At 42.8% G+C, this 21232-nt stretch overlaps 2 protein-coding genes across 2 annotated transcripts in view; both read right to left on the bottom strand.

The window, feature by feature from the left end:
• The window catches only part of LOC308571684 (vomeronasal type-2 receptor 26-like), a gene marked incomplete at both ends in the record, with an annotated part of 363060 nt that overhangs the window by 271710 nt on the left and 70118 nt on the right, over positions 1–21232 (bottom strand). The gene's annotated exons all lie outside the window — the stretch shown is intronic.
• LOC308570544 (olfactory receptor 10A7-like) lies at positions 10309–11269 on the bottom strand (the record flags this gene model as incomplete). The annotated part of the gene is made up of 1 exon (XM_081165453.1): positions 10309–11269. One exon carries the CDS (start codon positions 11267–11269, stop codon positions 10334–10336), a length of 936 nt encoding a protein of 311 aa, XP_081021579.1. The 3' UTR covers positions 10309–10333.

Below are 21232 nucleotides of genomic sequence, written 5' to 3'. Positions count from 1 at the left end.
CTGGTCCTTCCTGATCAAGTTCAGCAGCACCTCCAGGACAGAAATAAATAACAAGGGTGATAGGGGGCATCCCTGTCGTGTCCCTTTTTCAATTTTAAACTCCTCTGTCACCACATTGTTTACTATCAGTTTAGCTTTTTGTTCTGAATAGATTGCTTCAATACCATTTTGGAACGCCCTTCCCACACCCATCCCTTCCAAATTTTTCTTCATAAATTTCCAAGATATGTTATCAAAGGCCTTCTCTGCATCTATAAAGATCAAAACTGCTTTTGTGTTCAAATTTGTCTGTAATAACTCCAAAACGTCCACAATGTTCCTGGTGTTGTCAGACAAATGCCTGCCAGGGAGAAAGCCTGCTTGGTCTTTATGTATTACTTCGTTTAAAACTTTTTTCAATCTATTCGCTAAAATATCAGCAAAAATTTTGTAATCCACGTTTAGGAGTGAGATGGGACGGTAGTTCTTAAGTTGAGTCTTTTCAGATTCCAATTTTGGTATCAAAGTGATGAATGCCTCTTTCCACGATTCTGGTGCCCCCTTCCCTTCCATAATTTGATTGCATACCTCCATTAGTGGCTGAACCAGATATTCCTTCAGTATCTTGTAATATTTGGAGGTAAGTCCATCTGGACCTGGGGATTTGCCGTTGCCCAAGCTTTCTAAATGGTTGATACCACAGATTTAGATCTTCTGCAAGTAGCACTGAGCTATGCTCAGTTGGACTTAATGCACTATAATAGGAGCTAAGGGACTGTGAGAATACTTTTGTGCTATGAAATGACAAAAAATACTCTACCTTGTTGAGTTCATTGATTTGCATGTCAAGGGGTGGGCAGGGGATAGAAGCAGGATCACAAAAACATTGTCTACTGCAATTTATCTGTATTCATTTGAAAGTTTGCATGGAGTTTAGACTGTTGCTCGTACAAAGGTACACTTGAGGGGCCCTACTCATGCAATTAGGAACCCTGAAATTTATGGAATTGGGATTCCTTATCATGTGAAGGGACCCCTATGCACATACAGTTGCCCATTTGCAGACTCATTGTAGGCATCCAATTGAAGTCACATAATTCAGTCTCCGCCTCCCCAGAATGATACTGACTGGTGAGCCAAAATGGGCTACTGACCATAGTTTCTTACAGCAGATGATCATTGTGAAACAAATGAGAAGGAAATTACTGTATTTTTCGCCCCATAGGACGCACTGGCCCATAGGACGAACCAAGTTTTTTTGGGGGGAAATAAAGAAATAAAAATTTATTTTCCCCCCAGGCGCTTGCAGGGCTGGCAGCGGGGAGAAGTGCTCTTCTCCCCGCCGCCCGCCTGCAGACCAGGTGTGATGGCCTGGGATTCCGAGTCTGAGAGTGAACCAGAGGAATCCCAGCCTGCACAGGAGTCCCCGCCTCCAGGGCCGGCTGAACTGGGGCAAGGCCTAGATGCTGAGGAGCCTGCACCTCTGCCAGATCCTCAGGGGCAGGCACCAGGTGAGACCATTCTGGCCCCAGAGGTGCTGGAGGACTCAGTGGCTACAGGTGAGCCTCCCCCGGGGCCCAGTAACCCTTCGGCCTCTCCTGAACTGCAGAGGCTTAGGGCAGAGAGGCGAAGGGAACTGGTCTCTCCCAGGAGGAGTGCTCGCCTTAAGGCCAGGAGAGGCGGGGCTCCTGGGGGCCGGGACTCCCCCCGGCCTTAGAAGAAGATAAAGGTCAGGCAGCCCGGTCCCAGGTTGCGGGAGCAACGTCGTTGTGGAGTACCTGCTTTACCCAGACCTAGATCTGCACTCCCAGTGTGCCTGTTCCTCGCCCGGCTTCCTGCTCCTGACTCTCCGGTGTTCCTGTTCCTCGCCCGGCTGCCCGCTGCTGACCCACCAGTGTTCCTGTTCCCCGCCTGGCTCCCTGCTTCTGCTCTACCAGTGTTCCTGTTACCCGCCTGGCTTCCTGCTGCTGCCCTACCAGCGTTCCTGCTCCCCCGCCCGGCTCCCTGTTTCGGACCTCGCGTCTCATCTAATAATAATAATAATAATAAATTTTATTTATATCCCGCCCTCCCCAGCCAAAGCCGGGCTCAGGGCGGCTAACAACAATAAAATAATCAATCAAATAATCACACAATCTAAAAATATTTCATTATAAAAATTAATTAAATCAAATTGATGGCAACCAATTAAGCAGAATTATGTGCAGGTTGCCAGAGGAGGGAGTCAGGCTGCGCCCTGACCAAAGGCCTGGCGGAACAACTCTGTCTTGCAGGCCCTGCGGAAAGATGTCAGGTCCCGCAGGGCCCTAGTCTCTTTTGACAGAGCATTCCACCAGTTTGGAGCTGCAGCCGAGAAGGCCCTGGCTCTAGTTGAGGCCAGCCTAACCTCTCTGAGGCCTGGGACCTTGAGGATGTTATTATTTGCAGACCGTAGGTTTCTCTGTGGGGCATACCAGGAGAGGCGGTCCCGTAGGTACGAGGGTCCTAGGCCGTATAGGGCTTTAAAGGTTAAAACCAGCACCTTAAACCTGATCCTGTACTCCACCGGGAGCCAGTGCAGCTGGTATAATACCGGATGAATGTGCTCTCGCAGCGAAGACCCCATAAGGAGTCTCGCCGTGGCATTCTGCACCCGCTGGAGTTTCTGGGTCAGTCTCAAGGGCAGCCCCACGTAGAGCGAGTTACAATAATCCAGTCTGGAGGTGACCGTCGCATGGATCACAGTGGCTAGGTCAGGACGAGAGAGATAAGGGGCCAACTGCTTAGCTTGGCGGAGATGAAAAATCTAGTGATCGTCTACCCTGCTAGTGACTCTGGACTGAACTTCGGCTACGGTATTAGTACCTCCTCCCCCCCGGGACCAGCACACCAGGTCCGGGGACAGTGGGAGGACGCGCTGCACCTCCCCGCTGTCCCCGGAGCTTGCGGGGCAGGCAGCGGGGAGAAGCGCTCTTCTCCCCGCCGCCTGCCTGCAGACCAGGTCCGGGGACAGTGGGAGGACGCGCTGCGCCTCCCCGCTGTCCCCGGAGCTTGCGGGGCTGGCAGCGGGGAGAAGTGCTCTTCTCCCCGCCACCTGCCTGCAGACCAGGTCCGGGGACAGCGGGAAGGCACGCTGCGCCTCCAGCTGTCCCTGGAAATTGTGGGGCTGGCGGCGGGGAGAAGCATGTGTCTCCCTGCTGTCAGCCACCAAACCACATCGGGAGACAGCGGGATGGCGGCGTTCTGCCTCTCCACTGTCCCCCGACCTTGTGGGGCTGGCGCTGCGGCTCTCCTGAAGCCTGGAGAGCGAGAGGGGTTGGTGTGCACCGACGCCTCTCTCCAGGCTTCAGCGAAAGCCTGCATTTGCCCCATAGGACGCACACACATTTCCCCTTCATTTTTGGAGGGGAAAAAGTGTGTCCTATAGGGCGAAAAATACGGTATCTCATAATGTGAATAAGACAAATGGGATTGAAAATGGTATTTCAAAGTGGGAGGAAGTCATTGAACAACTTTTATAACTTATTCAATTAACTTTTATTGCTGGAAAATGAAACAAAAGTTTGTGTAATAGAGAACAGGATGTAAACTTTATTAGAAATCCCCTAGGTTCCTGCACAATCCTGCTCCTTAGGGGCACACAGAGGTCTGAGACATGCCTCTGAAATCAGTCTGCCCATCCTATAAGCAGATGATATCTATGAGCGGAAAGTAATGAGAGTAAGAGAGACTAAATATTGTTCACTCTTCAGTATTTTTTAATCTGAAATGTATTGGGAAATGAAAGGAAATTTTCCTGTTTTAGAAAAATTATTTTATATTATTATTTTCTTCTTCATTTGAACAGTTGGGTGTGGAAGAAATACCTGACCCATCCACATTTCCATCTCTTTCAAGGTTTTATTTTGCTTCACTATGAAAGTTCAGCTGGCATTTCCTGCACTGGTGTTTATTTGCGTTCATTATGCTGGTAAGTGAGACTCTTTACTACAAAAAAAATAACAAGAGAAAGAACCAAGACTGTTTTCCTGTATAGAAAGATCCAATGTATTTTGACTTCAACTTGATCTACAATGCAGTTCTATTTACTGTCTACTCAGAAGTAAGTCCCACTAAGTTCAAAGGGTCCTACTCCCAAATATTTGTGTATAATATTAAAAGGTTTCTACAATAATTAATACTGCATGAATACATACATAATAAGCTTTCTATGTAAGAGTGAGATTTATTAAACTATTGCTATCATGTTGGCTTCTCAGTGATAAAATGTATAAGGAAAAAATCATGTATTAAGCACCACCGTATGCCAGTAACTTCAAAGACAGAATCACCATGGTCTTTAAACCTCCCTTGTTGAAATAAGTGTGACTGAAAAGCCTTTAATTTTGGGTGGACCATGTTCATGCTTAAAAAAAAATAAATTGAAAAAATAACTACTTCCCCAAATTTATTTATTAGGAACAGTTTTCAGAGGGAACACTTATCTTTTCCATTGAAAAACAATGGCACAAAAAAAATCAATTCAGCCGGATTATGCAACATTAAAAATAACAGTGATTACATTCTGCAATTCATCTTTTCCACCAAAATTCAGTGCTGTATTGTCTGGTTGTTGTTGCGTGTGTTCTTTTTGTGTTTTTTTTTGTTCACTTAATTTAGATCACTTGAAGTTATATTTATGACAATAGCAGAAATGCTATTTCTTCCAGCAGTTTTGTGCTAATATGAAAAGAATGCCCCACTATGCAATATGTCACTCCATATTGCACTGTGATCATTGAGGCTATGTTGAGCTATTTAAAACAGCCCTGATGTTGCAAGAATACAAATGTTCCATGACAAATGTTCCATGAAATCTTTGGATGTGGCTATTAAGAGAAACAATTTTTAACATGTGGCTTCTCAAAGATCCAGTGGTTTTCTGTCATCTCTTTCGCAGAAGCCATCTCTAAATGGTTTCTGTCCTGTGTTCTCCAGAGCAGCCTTCCCAAACCTTGTCATTTCCACATGCTGTTGGACAGCAAATCTTATAATCTCTAAGCATGTCAATGCTGGCTGGGGCTAATAGGAATTTTGTCTGAAATATCATGAAGGCATCATGTTGACTAAGAATGTGAAACTTTTGCTTTCTAACAGTCTGATGACTACATACAATACTAACTAAACAAAATGCAATCTCACAGTGCTTTCTTGCTGCTTTTACTGTCAGCAGTAAATATGCAAATACTTTATTACTGCTTCAGTGATTGGAATTATTTCTTCCTATGTTATTTTAAGGGATGCAGGTGGCACTGTGGTCTAAACCACAGAGCCTAGGGCTTGCCGGTCGGAAGGTCGGCAGTTCAAATCCCTGCAACAGGATGAGCTCCCGTTGCTTGGTCCCAGCTCCTGCCCACTTAGCAGTTCAAAAGCACGTCATGTGCAAGTAGATAAATAGGTACTGTTCTGGTGGGAAGGTAAACGGCGTTTCTGTGCGCTGCTCTGGTTTGACAGAAGCAGCTTAGTCATGCTGGCTATATAACTCAGAAACCGTCTGCAGACAAACGCCGGCTCCTTCGGCCTATAGAGCAAGATGAGCGCTGCAACCCCAGAGTCTTACCTTTGCCCTTACATATGTTATTTTAAGCTTCCTTTAACACATTTTGCATTCTTTTCTTCTTCCAGAAGAGTCAAACAGGAGCAGTGAATGCTACAAGAGAGAATGGATTTGTCCTCTTGGGTTTAATGAATCATCCTGACCTGCAGCTGTTTTTGTTCATTGTCTTTCTATTGGTTTACATAATAATAGTGTTGGGGAACATGCTCATTTTCATCATGGTCATAGCAGATCCATCACTTCACACACCAATGTATTTCTTTCTGAAGGTCTTGTCTTTCCTGGACATTTGCTGCTCTTCGGTGACCCTCCCCCTAATGCTGGTTAATTTACTATCAGAGAATAAGAGAATTTCCTACACTGGATGTGCCACACAAATGTTCTTCTTGCTTTTCTTAGCGTCATCAGAATGCTTCCTCCTGGCTGTTATGGCCTATGACCGTTACGTGGCCATATGCAAACCACTGAGATACATGATCATCATGAACCAGAAAGTTTGCCTTTCACTGACTGTCCTCTCATGGTTCATGGGCAACTTGGTGTCTCTGCTTCAGACAGCTTGGGTTTTCACTCTGCCATTCTGTGGATCAAACAAAATTAATTATTTTTTCTGTGATATCCCACCACTCCTCAAGCTTTCATGCATTGACACTTCTTTGTATGAAATGCAGCTCTTTACAGCTGCCATCCTAGTTATTTTCACCCCCTTTTCCCTTATCATTGTGTCCTACTCTCTGATTATTTCCAACATCCTGAAGATGACATCCTCGGAAGGGCGTCAGAAAGCTTTTTCCACCTGCTCTTCTCATGTCTTGGTGGTGACCCTGTACTATGGGAGTGGCAGCTTGATTTATCTAAGGCCCAAATCGCTTAATGCTCAGGATAGTGACAAATACTTGGCTTTAGTGTACACCGCCATCACGCCCATGCTGAACCCTATTATCTACGCCCTAAGGAATAAGGAGGTAAATGGTGCCATTAAGAGGATGGTGACCAGGACCAGGAACAGAGAATTATTTTTTCACAGATGATCATTCATTCATCATAATATTTGGAAGCAATAAAGATAAATTTGTATACTTTAGATTGCCGGTACTATATAATTTCCACAGATTGAGCATGAGCAGAATCTATAAAGTGGTGTCTAAAAGAAGCACAAAAGACAGTTCCTGCTCTTAGTAAACAGCATGCTGAAATTGGATTTTGTTATATAGGCAGCTAGCTCAATTGTAACCCATTCAAAGAACAGAAGAAAAGAGAGTTTGGATTTGATATCCTGCTTTATCACGACCTGAAGGAGTCTCAAAGCAGCTAACATTCTCCTTTCCCTTCCTCCCCCACACCAAACACTCTATGAGGTGAGTAGAGCTGAGAGACTTCAGAGAAGTGTGACTAGCCCAAAGTCACCCAGCAGCTGCACGTGGAGGAGCGGAGACGCGAACCCAGTTCCCCAGATTACGAGTCTACCGCTCTTAACCACTACACCACACTGGAGAGTATTGGATTTTGTTGTTGTTGTTCATGCATAACTTAGTCTTAGCCATTCAAAGCACAGACCCAAACAGCAAATACTTAATTGAATCACAACTAGGTACAGTGTACATCATGGAAACCTGCCCCTTCTGTTCTATTTTCCCTTACAAAAAAGGGGGATATATGAGAGGGGGTGGAGATACAAAAAAAATCCTTGAAATTGTAAAAAGATGTAATAAAAATAACCACAATACAATGAAAATAGCTTTAAGCATGGAGTTGTATCAGACTAACATAAATCATATTCAATTACTAGTAAGTATGCAGTATAAATTTAAAACAATCCTGATTTACCCCAAATAATCATTTGAGATGTAGCTTATTAAGAGTTTTGAGAGTTGTTAGGAGACCCACTACTACAGTGATGGCAAACCTTTTAGAGACTGAGTGCCCAAACTGCAACCCAAAACTCATTTATCGCAAAGTGCCAACATGGCTATTTAACCAGTATATCCCATTTTTTTCTGTTTTTCACTTTTCTTCTTTGTAACTGCTGTTGTAATAAATAATCCTTCATAAAAGTTATTGCATTACATTCTTCATTAAATTATCTTTCCATTGATATATAATTTTATGGTATAACTCAGTGCTTTTTTTTCCCTTCTAAAAAAAGTCTCATTTTGACTCAAGGAAATCACCACCGGGGGAAAATAAATACAGTTCAAATCAGGAAGAATAAATACAGTGAATTTATTCTCCCGTTAAATTTACAAAATGTTTAGGGGTATATGTCCCCCTGCGTCCCTACAGAAAATAAAGCACTGGTATTACAAAGTGGTGTTATGAGCCATCAAACCATGGAAATACGTTTTTTCCAGAAGCTTCCACAATTTTTGACACTAGTGTACACTGGAGGGCTGTACTAAAAGCCACCCTCTCCCAGTTCTTAATATGATATAATAATGATTGTCTGTGTGTGCACATACAAATAAATATAAATAAAGAAATAAACCCAGCCAGGTGGGCAGGGTATAAATAATAATAATAATAATAATAATAATAATAATAATAATAATAATAATAATAATAATAATAATATGTTGTTGTTGTTGTTGTTGTTGTTTGCCATTTCTTCAGCTGTCATTTGATCACAGCCTCCACAGAATGAATTTCTCTGTTGGCTTCTGCAGGAAAGCCCAGAGAACATGTAAACACAACAACCCCTTCTTAGGTTGTCATCTTTATATGCTTAGTGACCTGGGTGTTAAGCCCTGCTGAACTCAAGATGGCTTACTCCCAAGTAGGAAAAACAGACTGGCGGGAGGCCCTGGAGCATCAAAAGTCAACGCTTCCTCAGCCCCTCGCTCGCTCGCCAGGCCCTGGTACCTCAGGCTTTGGACGGCACGTGCGAGCCCTCCCCTCCTCCTCCCCCATGACCGGCACGGAAGTTACTGTTAAAATTCCTGCTCCATGACTGCAGTCAGTGAGGTCTGCATGGGATTAATGTCTATCACATGACGGTGTATGTTTTGACTCCACAGAGTGGGAAGTGATGGAGACACGATGTTTGTCTTACTGTGTTCTGTGAAGTGGGACTATTGTCCTTTCTTCTTTTTCTCTTTGCTGTCTGATGCTACAGAGAGGGGAAGCCATGTTGCAGTGCTCCGTGTGTGTTTATAAGTAAATAAAGTAGATTAGCCCAATTTATTGAGTTGCTGAGGTCTGTCACACAAAGTGCGCAAACTCTGCGTATCTCTAAGTGTGCTGGTGTCGGTTGGCATCGGTTGCTGTGATGTTCAGGCTGAAGAAAGCTTATGAAGCTCCCGAACGATCAACCAGGAGGGAGGGAACATGCCAGTTGGGCATGTGTCTCTGCCAGAGTCCTACTCGAGTGTAAGCTAAACTCCTGACAATTACGGCCCTGCTGGGATGACAGCGCATGTGCCTACAGAGAGGGCACTCAGAATGTGCCATAGGTCCGCCACCACTGTCCTATGACATGCCCTCTAACATCCTGCAGAGGGAAATTGGGATGCACGTCTTTTGGGGCTGCACTCCCCATGCAAGTCACATGACTTACATGAGAGCAATGTGGATCCTTCAGGGCAGGGAGGAGCCTTCCTCACCTAGAGGGGCTGTCCATAAAGTAGTTGCTCATGGGTGGTGGAGAATCGTGTGGGGAACATGACAGGAGAAAAATGAAGTCTCATATACAGCATTATATGTTCCCCAAAGGAAGCTAGCAGGAAGGAGGAGAAGGCATGCCCTGCTGCCAGTGGCTCTTTAGGTTGTGAAATGCTTCCATAACCATGAAGTACTTTATGGACTATCAGTGATGGATCCCTGCCAGGCTAACACACCCTGCTCAGCTTCCATACTTCTGCTAGTCACCTTGGAGATGGGCAGCCAGGGCAGGGCAGGGCATTCCCTGCTTGCTAGGAGACTCTGGCAGCTCAGGAAAAGGGTGGCAGGGGGTGGCAGGTAATGCTGAGTGGGACCTCCCCATGAATCAGTGGCATAGTGGGGGGGCTGTGACCCCAGGCACATTTTTTGAGGGGGCATGACCAGGTGCCCCTGCAACAGGCTCCCTTAGAGCCTGGCACTTGTGCCAATTCCAGAGGGCGCTAGGGGGCTGGGCACCCACAAAATGTTGTTCTGGGTGCCTGGCACCCTCCCATCACCACCACCCTTCACCGCCATTGTGACATGCTGCCCACTGCTGCCCAGTCTTCGTCCCCTTGCTGCCAGCTGCTGCCTTACCTCTGGCGCTCTGCCACTGTGGCTCCAGACCAGTTGCCACCAGTTGCAGCATTAAAGAAAGAACGAAACAGAAGCCTAGCAGAGAGCTGATATTTAATGGTGCACTAGGTAAAGAGTCATCTGGAAGAGCACTGTTAGCTGTCCTCTGTGTTTTTTAAGCTAAAGAGTAATGACAAGTGTGGTAATGTAGGTTACAGGTTACTTCACCCTGGTAGGGTTGCCATATTTTGAAGAGCAAAAAGGAAGACACATTTGCTGACTTCTACTTTTAACTATGGATCGCTATGACGATTCTACCCATGAAAAAGAGGACATGTCCTGGGGGAAAAGGACATATGGTAGCCCTTTGTGACAGTTATGTCAAAAACAGTTTCTATGGTGCTATACAGTATGAGCTGCAACTGACGATTTCCAAAACTGTTTCTGTCTGTTGTCTAAAGGAACTGCCTGGATATTTCTTTTTAATAACAGCCAGGACTATATCAATATCTGTTCCTCAACTGACATTAGGAAATCTCCATGTTGTCCGTAACACATCTTTGTAGTCTATGAGAAGATTTTCTGACCAAGAATTCTCTTCATGGCTACCTTCACTTCATGGTTCCTCAGAGTGTAGATAATGGGGTTTAGCATGGGTGTGAGGACTGCATAAAATAGAGACAGCATTTTTTTGACTTCTGGGGAATAGTTGGAGTTGGGTCTCAGATAGACAATGCTCCCACTTCCATAGAACAATGTCACCACAATGAGATGAGACGAGCAAGTAGAGAAGGCTTTGTGCCTGCCCTCTGCTGAAGATATTCTGAGGATGGTGGTAATGATGCGTATGTAGGAGATCAGGATAAGTACAAAAGGAAACATGAGGAACAAGAGCGTAGAGGCAAGGGCTTGCATTTCAAATAAGTAAGTATCAGCACAAACTAACTTCAGTACTGGTGGCGCATCACAGAAAAAGTGATTGACCTCTTTGGGTCCACAAAAGGGGAGACTAAAGATCCAAGCTGCCTGCAATAGTGATACGGGAATGCCAATGACCCACACCCCACCCACCAACTTGTGGCAGAAATTTTTGTTCATGACAGTGGCATAGTGCAAGGGGTTACAGATAGCAACATAGCGGTCATAGGACATGGCAGCTAAAATGAAACACTCAGCACATCCAAAATAGAAGAAGCCAGACATTTGAATGGCACAGCCGATGTAAGAAATACTTTTATGCTTCAGCAGAAGGTTGACTAGCATTTTAGGGATTGTGTCTAAAGTGAAGCAGATCTCAATGAAGGACAAGTTCCTCAGGAAGAAGTACATTGGAGATTGAAGAGCTGGATCTATCATGACAACCACAATGATGAGGACGTTCCCAGTCACTGTCACAATGTACATCATCAAGACTAGGGGAAACAAAAACAGCTCTATATTTGGCATGGTTGAAAAACCAACGAGGATAAATTCCATCACACTTGTTTGGTTTTTCCACTTCATTTCTTCAAGATTATTGGATTGGATTATATACTGAAGGTAAAGCAACAAACAAAGAGATTAATAGCTATTTAATACATTTTGCACTGGCTCTATTAAATTGATTTACAGTGCAACCCCAATCCCGTGATCTGTTTGGCTGGGGTGGATTAGGATAATGTGGAGGTGACCAGATAATAACTTTTTAACGTCCCACTTCAATCAATCAATTCTTTTTTCACATATTCAAAATACAAACTTCAAACTTCATCCTTATGCTTTAATTTACATCATGTTGCCTTAGTGTTTTACATTTGCTTGTCATAATTTAAAGTTACAATTCAAAGTTTATTCTAAAGCCTAACATTTATATAGCAGTTGCAGGGAGCTAGCTTTTCCAAAAATGCTTAATATTCTCCATGTCATTTGTTATACCGCTTCTTTTAGCTTTTCATTTTTGTCAAGACTGAATTTCATTGAACATTTCTATTTTTAAAAAAAGAAGATAAATACCTTTAAGTTGATTTTTATTTTAGGCAAATAGTTAAAAAAACAAATCAATTTCCATCAATCCTTAAATGTATTTACTTTTGTACAATAAAATGTCTTAACTGAAAGGACTGAAAAGATATATACCCTCCTCTAAAAAGACAGTTTGCAAAGTACATGTCCCAAGTCATGGCCATATTTTATGTGGTTGCAGCCAAGGAAGTGGTGATACTGCACATCTATCTGCCTCTTCATTAGCCTGGATCTAGCAGCACTCATTTCAGTGAGAGATGAGACACAGAGGCTTCCGTCATCATCCTCTCTAGGACCAACTAAAATATTGCTTAAATTAATAGTTTAACTTATTGCAAAGTAGGGTAGTGTTCCTGTATCTTTCATAGCCATGCAAAATTGTTGCTAGATTAAAATAAGGTCTACTTGCTATTAGAGGCTCAGTATTGCTGTCTTATTTTGCATCTGGTCACCCTAACTACTCTTTCAGTGTTAATATTCATCAGCACACCTAATCACAAATCAGCTACTGCACATTGCTATGAGATCATTTGCAGATGAGGAACAGGCACCCCTTCAGATGTGATTTCAACTGCCCTCAGCACAAGGCAGCATGGCCATTGGTCAAGGCCGATATGTGTCAAAGTACAATACGTTATGAGCCACAGGTTCCTCATCCCTTTGATAACTCTATTAACATTACAATCCGATCCATGTTTACTCAGAGATAAGACCAATTGTGCTGAAGGGGACCTACACACTGTGCATCCAGTGGAAACAGGGATGCTACTCATTTGTAAGTGAAGACAATACAGTTCCAAGTGAGAAAAAAAGAGAGAGCCAACCCCATTCTACTAAAACCTGAAAATATGCAATAAGGGAATCTAAATTATCTGTGCACATGTACTTCTTGTTTCATACCATTTGAGTCAACTCCTAGGGGCTATGGGGGCTTCTGCCCCCACAATAAAATATTTGAGGTTGCCAGGCCCCCACAAAGCTGATAGGCATTCCCATTCAAATGGTGTGTGTGCTCTGTGTCATGTGATCAAGTATGTGGGGCAGGGCTTACCTCGGCCCCCACAGTATCTTCTTCAAGTTGGTACCCCTGTTTCATTCTTAATTCAGCACCCGATAATACAGTAAGGGTGTACGATACCCTTCACAATCAAGCAATTCTCACCTACCTCTTAAATGTGAAAGAAAGTTCTGTGTTAGCAAAGCAGGCGCTGCTTGGTCACCTCAGTCACTGTGATTATTTAGAGCATAATTCCCAAGCCATTCTTCACTTGAGAATATAAAGACAACACTATTAAAAAGTCCTTGCAGGCCTTGATTTACATTATCTTTAGAGTTCTAAATCTTGTTCATACTTTTGAATTTCCATAGTTCTGTTAAACTACTAGTGAATAGGATAATTAATCCCTTACTGACATATAAGCTTCGGAAATTATTTATTATGGTAGTTATACTTTGCATTTCTTAGCGGGAATTAAAGATATGGAGGCTGCCCTCACCTTCTTATTTAATTAGAAATGTGCTATATATTTTTAAAGGAGCAGAATGCTGTATCACCTTAGTCCCCAAAGGTAAATGTATCATTTGGGGATACATTTGTTTCCTAGTAGAATAAACAGAACTAGGACAGGTTTCTACTAGTTCCAAATCTACATTACCTCATTTCTTCATTCACACTATTAGAGATCAGAAAAGGGATGCCTGTTGGGGGAAGGGGCAGAATTTGAAGCAATGTGTTTGATGATGCAAGCACCTTTGAACAAATTGTTTTGAGCAGAATTGAAGTGGTCACAATTTGAGGCTGACACTTTTGGACTGTCAATAATAATAATTTCTCATGGGGGAGAAAAATAGCAAACTTTGCATAAAATTTGCATATGGTTATTAATATGTATAGATGCAAAATAATGCAATGTCACTAACACGTAAATAGAAACATGACATCTCATCATATTGGGGAGGACACTAGGTGATGTGTGTGCCTGCTCAGTCTGCTATCCAGGTGCTTCTGATTGGCAACTTCAAGCTCTCTCTTGTTATGGTTCATCATAATTTTTATGCTTGACAGTTCAAATCCAGAACTGCCCTCTTGACAGCTCTTCAAGATAAAGTGTGTGGTGGGGAGGGTATGCAACCGAACGGGTACATGTCCACCCTGAACCCACCTCTGATGCCATTATCTAAAGCACGGTGGAATTTGTTGTGTCAGGGGGTAAATGGTTAGCAATATACTGGAATACCGCAGAGTCCATGTGTACTCCAGTCTTAGTTTTTTTGTCATTCAGAACATTTGCAAACATAAACGGTTTCATGTGTGGTTTCCACAGTCACTGAAACAGTCATTGATAACTGTTGATTAATGTTCAGAAGTAAACAATGCTACTTTCAGGTTCTAAGCCTTTTTCAAGGAAGTAGGCCATGATCAAGTTTATCCACTCAGCCCCAAAATTTATCAACTCAGCCCCAAATTTTCTATTTCAGTGATATGGTGTAAAGATCTGTTCACAGAATATGATTACTACAATACAATACAATACAATCTGGGAAACATATTAATTGGGATACATTCCTTGTGTCTAATTCTTATGGGACAGAAGACTTAAAATGCACCAGAGCTCCGTTTGATTTTAGAATTCATTCATGCTACTGGAAACTCATAGTGAACAATTGTCTGCTCCCATTGGTAGTCTGGACTAGGAATTTCCCTATGGGAATCACCAATGGGGATAATGATTGTTGGTGTTCCATGGCCTCTATTGATGCCACATTTTTCCTCTGACTTTTGTTCCTGGGTATATATAATTAGCTGTGTAATTAGCTATTCATAATGAATTTTGGTCTCTAAAAATCCAAGGCTGATGCTTTAGTATTTATTTTTTAAAAAATTAAAGACAGAAGTTACAAATAGAGAACTATATTTAGTTTCATCAATGGTAACTTTCATCAGGTATTGCTGTGAAGCCAATGTCCATTACTGAGCCATATAAATACTCATTACTGAAATTCAACAATAATTACTTTGTGGGCTGTTGGTTTACTGCCCCTAGATTATGGACTCCATGCTTTGAACTCTAACAGGAATACAATTTGTTGAACTATTTTGTTTTCCAGATGTTTTGAACTACTCAGCTCCTAAATGGAAGCCTGTTAAGTACAGATAAAGGAACATTTCCAAGTTGGAATAATGGAATAAAAATGTTTGCTAACTTTTGCTTGTGAAATCATCAATGAAATAGAATCGTGAAAAATGTCAAATGTCATCTGTCAAAGCAACCAAGGCAATCATAGTTATAGCAAAGAATGGATTTTGCTTCCAGTTGGAAAGTGGAGTTATTGGTATTGCGGTTCTGTGTACTGTTATCCGGGATTGCAGTTTAATTTTTTAATGAGCTGACCTAACCAGACTATGTTCAATGAGTTCATTCTTTTGGGGTTTGCCAATCTGGGACAGCTTCAGGCCCTCCTCTTTGTTCTGTTTCTTGTCTTCTATCTAGTGACTTTGATAGGAAACACCTTCATAACAAGTTGGACCCCATCTTGCACAGCCCTATGTGCTACTTCCTCCGAAACCTGTCCTTGGCATAAGTTGAGTTCACATCAGCTATTGTCCCTAAGTTGCTTGGGGACCTTCTCTCTGAGACAAAGACTATCTCCTTTTTTGAATGAAGGGCACAAATATATTGTGCCGTCTTCTTTGGGGGCCTAGAGTGTTTCATATTATTAGTTATGGCATACGGTTGTTTTGTCTCTATTTGCAACCTACTGCATTATACTGTTATAATTAATAGGAATCCTTAATAATGTTAAAAATGTGTTATTAAAATATGACACCAGAGGGTGCTGTAGAGCAGGGATCAGCCAGCAATGAAAAAATGCATTGAGCATTATAGAACATTATTTTTCATAACATATTTACAGATCAATGTAGATCCAACCTTGGTCAAAGCCCAGATCATTACGAATCAATCTGATTCAGTTCTGGCTTCGGATGAATCCTGTAGGGAACATATACTAGAACATTTCACTTTTGCCTGCAAGTGATCCCTACCATACATGCAGTCTCTTGACTTCAGTTTGCTTGGAGATCAAAGTCCTGCCATATATATAATATAAGGCACTCCATTAAAAAAGAAAGTAAAAGAAGAAACAAGGTATTCAGTCTTAAACTGCATGTATTTAAGCCAAGGCACTTTATGTATGCAGGCTTGCGGAGAGCTGCTTGCATCCCGGAGCCTGGGGCGCGCCGAACAGCACGCCCCAGCCTTCGGGCAGATATCCACAAGCCTGGGGAGACCGGCGCGACTTCCCACCGGACTCCCTAGGCTTGCAGATAGCAGCCTGCTCTGGGGGCTGGGGTCGGGGGAAGCTCGGGCTTCCCCAGCCCCGTGCCTGGGGGGGGGGGAAATAAAATTATTTTCTTTATTTACCCCCCCAAAAAAACTAGGTGCGCCCTATGGGCCTGTGCGCCCTATGGGGCAAAAAATACGGTATTTTTTACCTCCCTTCAAGATTTGTCCTCTTCAGCCAAGTTTATATTTTGAAAACTTAACTTCATTTTCCTGATGCTTATCCCCAAGGAACATATATATTAACAAGGTGAGAACTCCACAAAGAATTTACTTTCCCTTGATTATACTACATAAGATATTGTCTGTGCTATTCAGCTTTAAAGGTTCATTTTAAGTCATATATGTTTCTCTGCAGAAAGGTTTTATTTCAGATTGTGTGACAAATAGTAGATCATATTAATTTCCTAACCATCATGTATTCAGTTTTCTTGCAGGATATTTTGTGACTTTTAGTTGCTGTTACTAAAGGTATTGTCTTTGTCCATGGAGTTTTCTTGGCAGGGATACTAGAGTGGCTTGCCGGTTCCTCCTCCAGGTGGATCACGTTTGGTCAAAACTCTCCACTATGACCTGTTCATATTGGGTGCCCTGCTTGGCATAGTTCATAGCTTCTCTGAGTTATTCAAGCCCCTTCGCCACGGCAAGGCAGTGATCCATGAAGGGGAGTGATCCTGCGGGAGGCAGTAGAAGACAGAAGTGCCTGGCGTGCTCTGGTCCATGGGGTCACGAAGAGTCGGACACGACTAAACGACTAAACAACAAAAGGTATTGTGCTATTTTTATCTTTGGTTTCTTTTTAATGGGACAACATTTCCCTTTTTCTTTGTCAGAATTTTCATGTGAATATATATATATATATATATATATATATATATATATATATATGTACCCAGATATTTAAAAGACATGGGGTATTATTGGCGCCTTATATGTGACTGTGGCTATTAAATTCTGCAAAGGGGATCAGCATTTTAGGAAACAGACAGTGGCTGGAATGGATATTACCAAAACTGTAGGTAAATCCCATAGGTGGCTCTGCATGGTCAAATTACATTTTTACTTTCACCATATGTACAAGTAGACAATGTCTAAAAGGAGCAGGTATCTATTTGGCTAAGTTCTCATAATGGGCAAAAAAGGGGGGGATTAATTAAACCGAATAACAGCAGTATAACTACAGATTTCAGTGAAGGACTTTTAAAACTGATAACCTTGAAATAATTTATCAGTAGTAGTAGTACCTCACCTATATGACTGGGCTGCCCCAACCACTCTGGGCAGCTTTCAGCATATCCAAATAGTAATAAAAGAGTAAGTGTTTAAAACTTTCCTATATAGGACTGCCTTCAGGTGTCTTCTAAAAGTTGTATAGTTACTTATCTCCTTGACATCTGATGGGAGGGCATTCCACAGGGAGGGTGCTACTACCAAGAAGGTTCAATGGGATGCACTCCTAGGTAATTGTTGTATAGCATTATAGCCTGAATGTTTTTCCAATTTTCTATGCACAGAACTAGGTGTCAGGTGGAAGATGTCTAAAAATATAAGGGCCTCTGATTATGATCACAGAATCTTGGGAGTGGGGATTGGTAGTACTTGAGGTATTGCAGTCCTGAGCCATAGGTTTCATGGCACATTTCTCTCCTTCTTTCCCATTTGAAACTGTGATCTATTAAAAAAAAATCTGTTCAATACTCATAGATGGATAAAGTATAGACATGAGCTTGTAGTGTGATGAGCAAAGATGACAGCCAGGACCATTAGAAGCCACGAGAAATAGCTGAGAAATATAGGAACCAGAGGCAGTGAAAAAGAAGCAGAGACTTCAGCCACTCAGACCAAAAGCTCTCAAGAAATACGTGTTGTGTGATATCAACTTGGTTAGGTGTGTTGCATTGAAAATAGCATTTCCTGTCATCACAGTTACTTTTATCATTGCAGATGGTATCTGATGAGAAAGATGTGGAGACAGAATTGGACATCAGTGAATGAATTCATTCTTCTTGGCTTCACCACTCACCCCATATTGCAGCAAGTCCTCTTGGTGCTCTGCTCAGCTGTAATTCTGGCTACCATGTTTGGGAACAGCCTCATCATCTACTTGGTGTGGGTTGACTCACGCCTTCATACAGCCATGTACTTTTTCATTGGTAACCTCTCTTTTCTAGACATGCTCTTCACAATCATTACTGTCCCTCAGATGCTTGTCCACCTGGCCTCTGGGATAAATATCATTACCTTCAGTAGATGCATGGCCCAACTCAACCTGACTCTGTCTTGTGGGATGACTGAGTGCTTCATCCTGGCTCTCATGGCATATGACCGCTACGTGGCCATATGTCAACCACTGCAGTACCCAATCATCATGAGGATGCAAGTGTGTATCCAGATGGCAGGAGCCTGTTGGTTAGGTGGCTTCTTCAATGCTGCAGCACTGACAGTTGTCACTATAAATTTCCCCTTCTGTGGGCCCAACCAGATCAACCATTTCTTTTGTGAGGAGCCTGCTGTGTTACAGCTGGCTTGCATGGACACCTATATAGTAAAAGTCCTCATCTTTGCCCTGAGTGTCATTGTGCTCATTTTCCCTTTCACTTTTATAGTGATCTCTTACATCCACATTGCCAGGGTGGTGCTCAGCATGCACTCAGCAAGGGGACGGCAACGAGCTTTCTCCACCTGTGCTACCCACCTCACTGTTGTCACATTGTTCTACAGCACCATTGGCTTCACCTACTTGCAGCCCCAGTCCAGCCGTGTGGCTGACCAGGAAAAGAGAGCCTCAGTTTTCTATGCTCTGGTCTCCCCCATGCTAAACCCTATCATTTATAGTCTGAGAAATAAGGACGTTAAAGGAGCTTTGGCCAAAGCAATGGGGAAAGTCAGTTGAGTCTCTTCCATATTACAGCTTGGAAGAGAGATTATGCATTCAGTGTACAAGCCCCCTTAATCCAAACACTCCTGGAATTTATTCCATTTGATCCTCTCCCAGTAAACCACAAAATCTTTAAAGGGTATCTACTATGCTCACTTCTTCAAACTCTGTTTTAATCTGCAGGTCTATACTACATACTTATTATTAGAGTGATTATTAGTCACCCTCTCCTTTGTCACCTGTGGGTCATCCAATAACTGCCACTCTCTACTGAGAGCACTGCACAAATTGGAAACTCTCCAGAGCCATCTCAATGAGCAGGTGGATCCCTCTTCTTCAAAAAAATTATTAAAATTTGGACTAAGAAACTGGCGTGTTCTGGAAAGAAGGAGATAAAAAAGACCTGCTAAATAAATCAGTTACTGGGTGCCAAGGCTTTGATCTGAAAGGGTCTTTCATCGTTGTGCTTCAATTTAAGTGGGGTGAGCGGCTGTTTCTTTTTCTACATTTGCTACTTCATGATTTGGTGAACTTCACTAAGAAAGAATCAGTTATCTAAACGGAATGCAGGAGAAACTGTAAAACTAGAGAATTTGATGCTTGGCCGCGCAGTCCTCTGTGGAGAGCCCCAATTAGAACTGGCAAAAACAAGATCAGATATGTATGCAGCACGGGTTGAGAAAATGACACAGGCTGTGGCGCAGGAGAAAAAGAAACATCCTCCCCTCACAGGGGGCTGAAGACAATCGATGGATTATAATTGGGGAATATTCCACACACAAAACTGCGTTTGCTTGCATGGATTATTGCTATATATGAATTAATGTGAAAGTGAGGGTGAATATTTGATCTTTGCGAGCTTCCTCTAGGGCCTGCGGTGGGAGCAAGCTTGAATTCTAGAGGAACCAAATAATTATAGATTGTGAAATATACCCTATGGCACTGCTTTTCTATGGAAGACTCATATTTGGAAGATCAGCTTGTTGCGTGGCAAGACCCTCAAGCCAACCCCCCCCCCCCATTAGCATAAAGAAATTCACACAGACACAGAATTTTTGTTTAAGGTCATTGGGGAATTTTTTTGGCCACAACTTTATTGATTACAGGAAATGAGAGCGGTATTGGCTTAGGCATTGGCAAAAGACAATATCTGACTCCTGCCCCCTTTGCAGAAAGTCTATAAGGGTAAACCACCCAAAGGGAGACTGCTTCGGGGGAACCCGCCTGCATCTACCCTGGTGTTCCCAGAGGCCTGGCATGGCCCTAGCCCCTCAAGTGAACTTCAGACAAGATCCAGGCCCTGGATTCCTTTAACAGAATACCCTTGAACCATGGAGCGTCAGGTGATGGCCGACCTCCTCTCCTCCACTCAACATAAGCCAATGCCTAACCACCAAACCTTACATAGTTGTGACAATTGCTAAGAGGTAGGCAAAAACCAAGTGGCCCATGCCAATTCGCCAAATGGAAAAATTCATACCCGGTCCCCGGCCCAGGATGGGCAATCAACCGAAGTCCAAAGCAAGGCCAAAGGACACTTAAATTAAAGGGAGGGTTGGTGGATGTTCAGCAGCACGAAGCAGGTGCTTGGCACACGTCACACTGCTGCTTTTATACATTCCCCCATAATCAGCTCTTCAAATTGATTGGGCAATAGCCCTGGGTGATCATGGTGCCACCCTGGCGTGAGGGTGATGGCTCTACCCACACCGGGGGGGGGGGCAGGTTGAGGGCCTACCCACAACCAGGGTCAACTATTAAGATGATCCCACTTTAAAAAACTGAAAATTGCTGTGCCATAAATCTTATTAAATGAAGGAGAGCTGGAAGAGAGCCCAGAGCCCTTGAAGATAAGACTTTGGAATGAAAGGGGGGGCACTGGAGGGGACTGCACTGAAAATCAGTCGACGGATAACAACACAAAATAAAATGCCTCTTACATATGGGTTTGTTAAACACGATAGAAAGTCATATACCAGTGATTGTGAGGATAGGACAATGGGTTAAGATCAGAATTATGAAACTGGGGAAAAACAACAGAGAAGGAAGCAGGAACAAGTGAAAGAATCATTCTCCTAACAGCCAGAACATGGGAAGCCCTCTTAAAAAAATTAATTTGGAATGTATAATTAGCTTTATTGTTTGTATTATGATGTGGCAAGATTTGATTTGTTATTAATTGGAATGTTATTAATTGAATATTAATAAAAAATATTTTATATAAAATTTGTCACTCTCTCCTTG

This window comes from Podarcis bocagei (genome assembly GCF_964188305.1).
Source record: "Podarcis bocagei genome assembly, chromosome: 13".
In the NCBI taxonomy this organism is placed as follows: Eukaryota; Metazoa; Chordata; class Lepidosauria; order Squamata; family Lacertidae; genus Podarcis; species Podarcis bocagei.
This window is presented reverse-complemented; position numbering and strand designations above follow the sequence as displayed.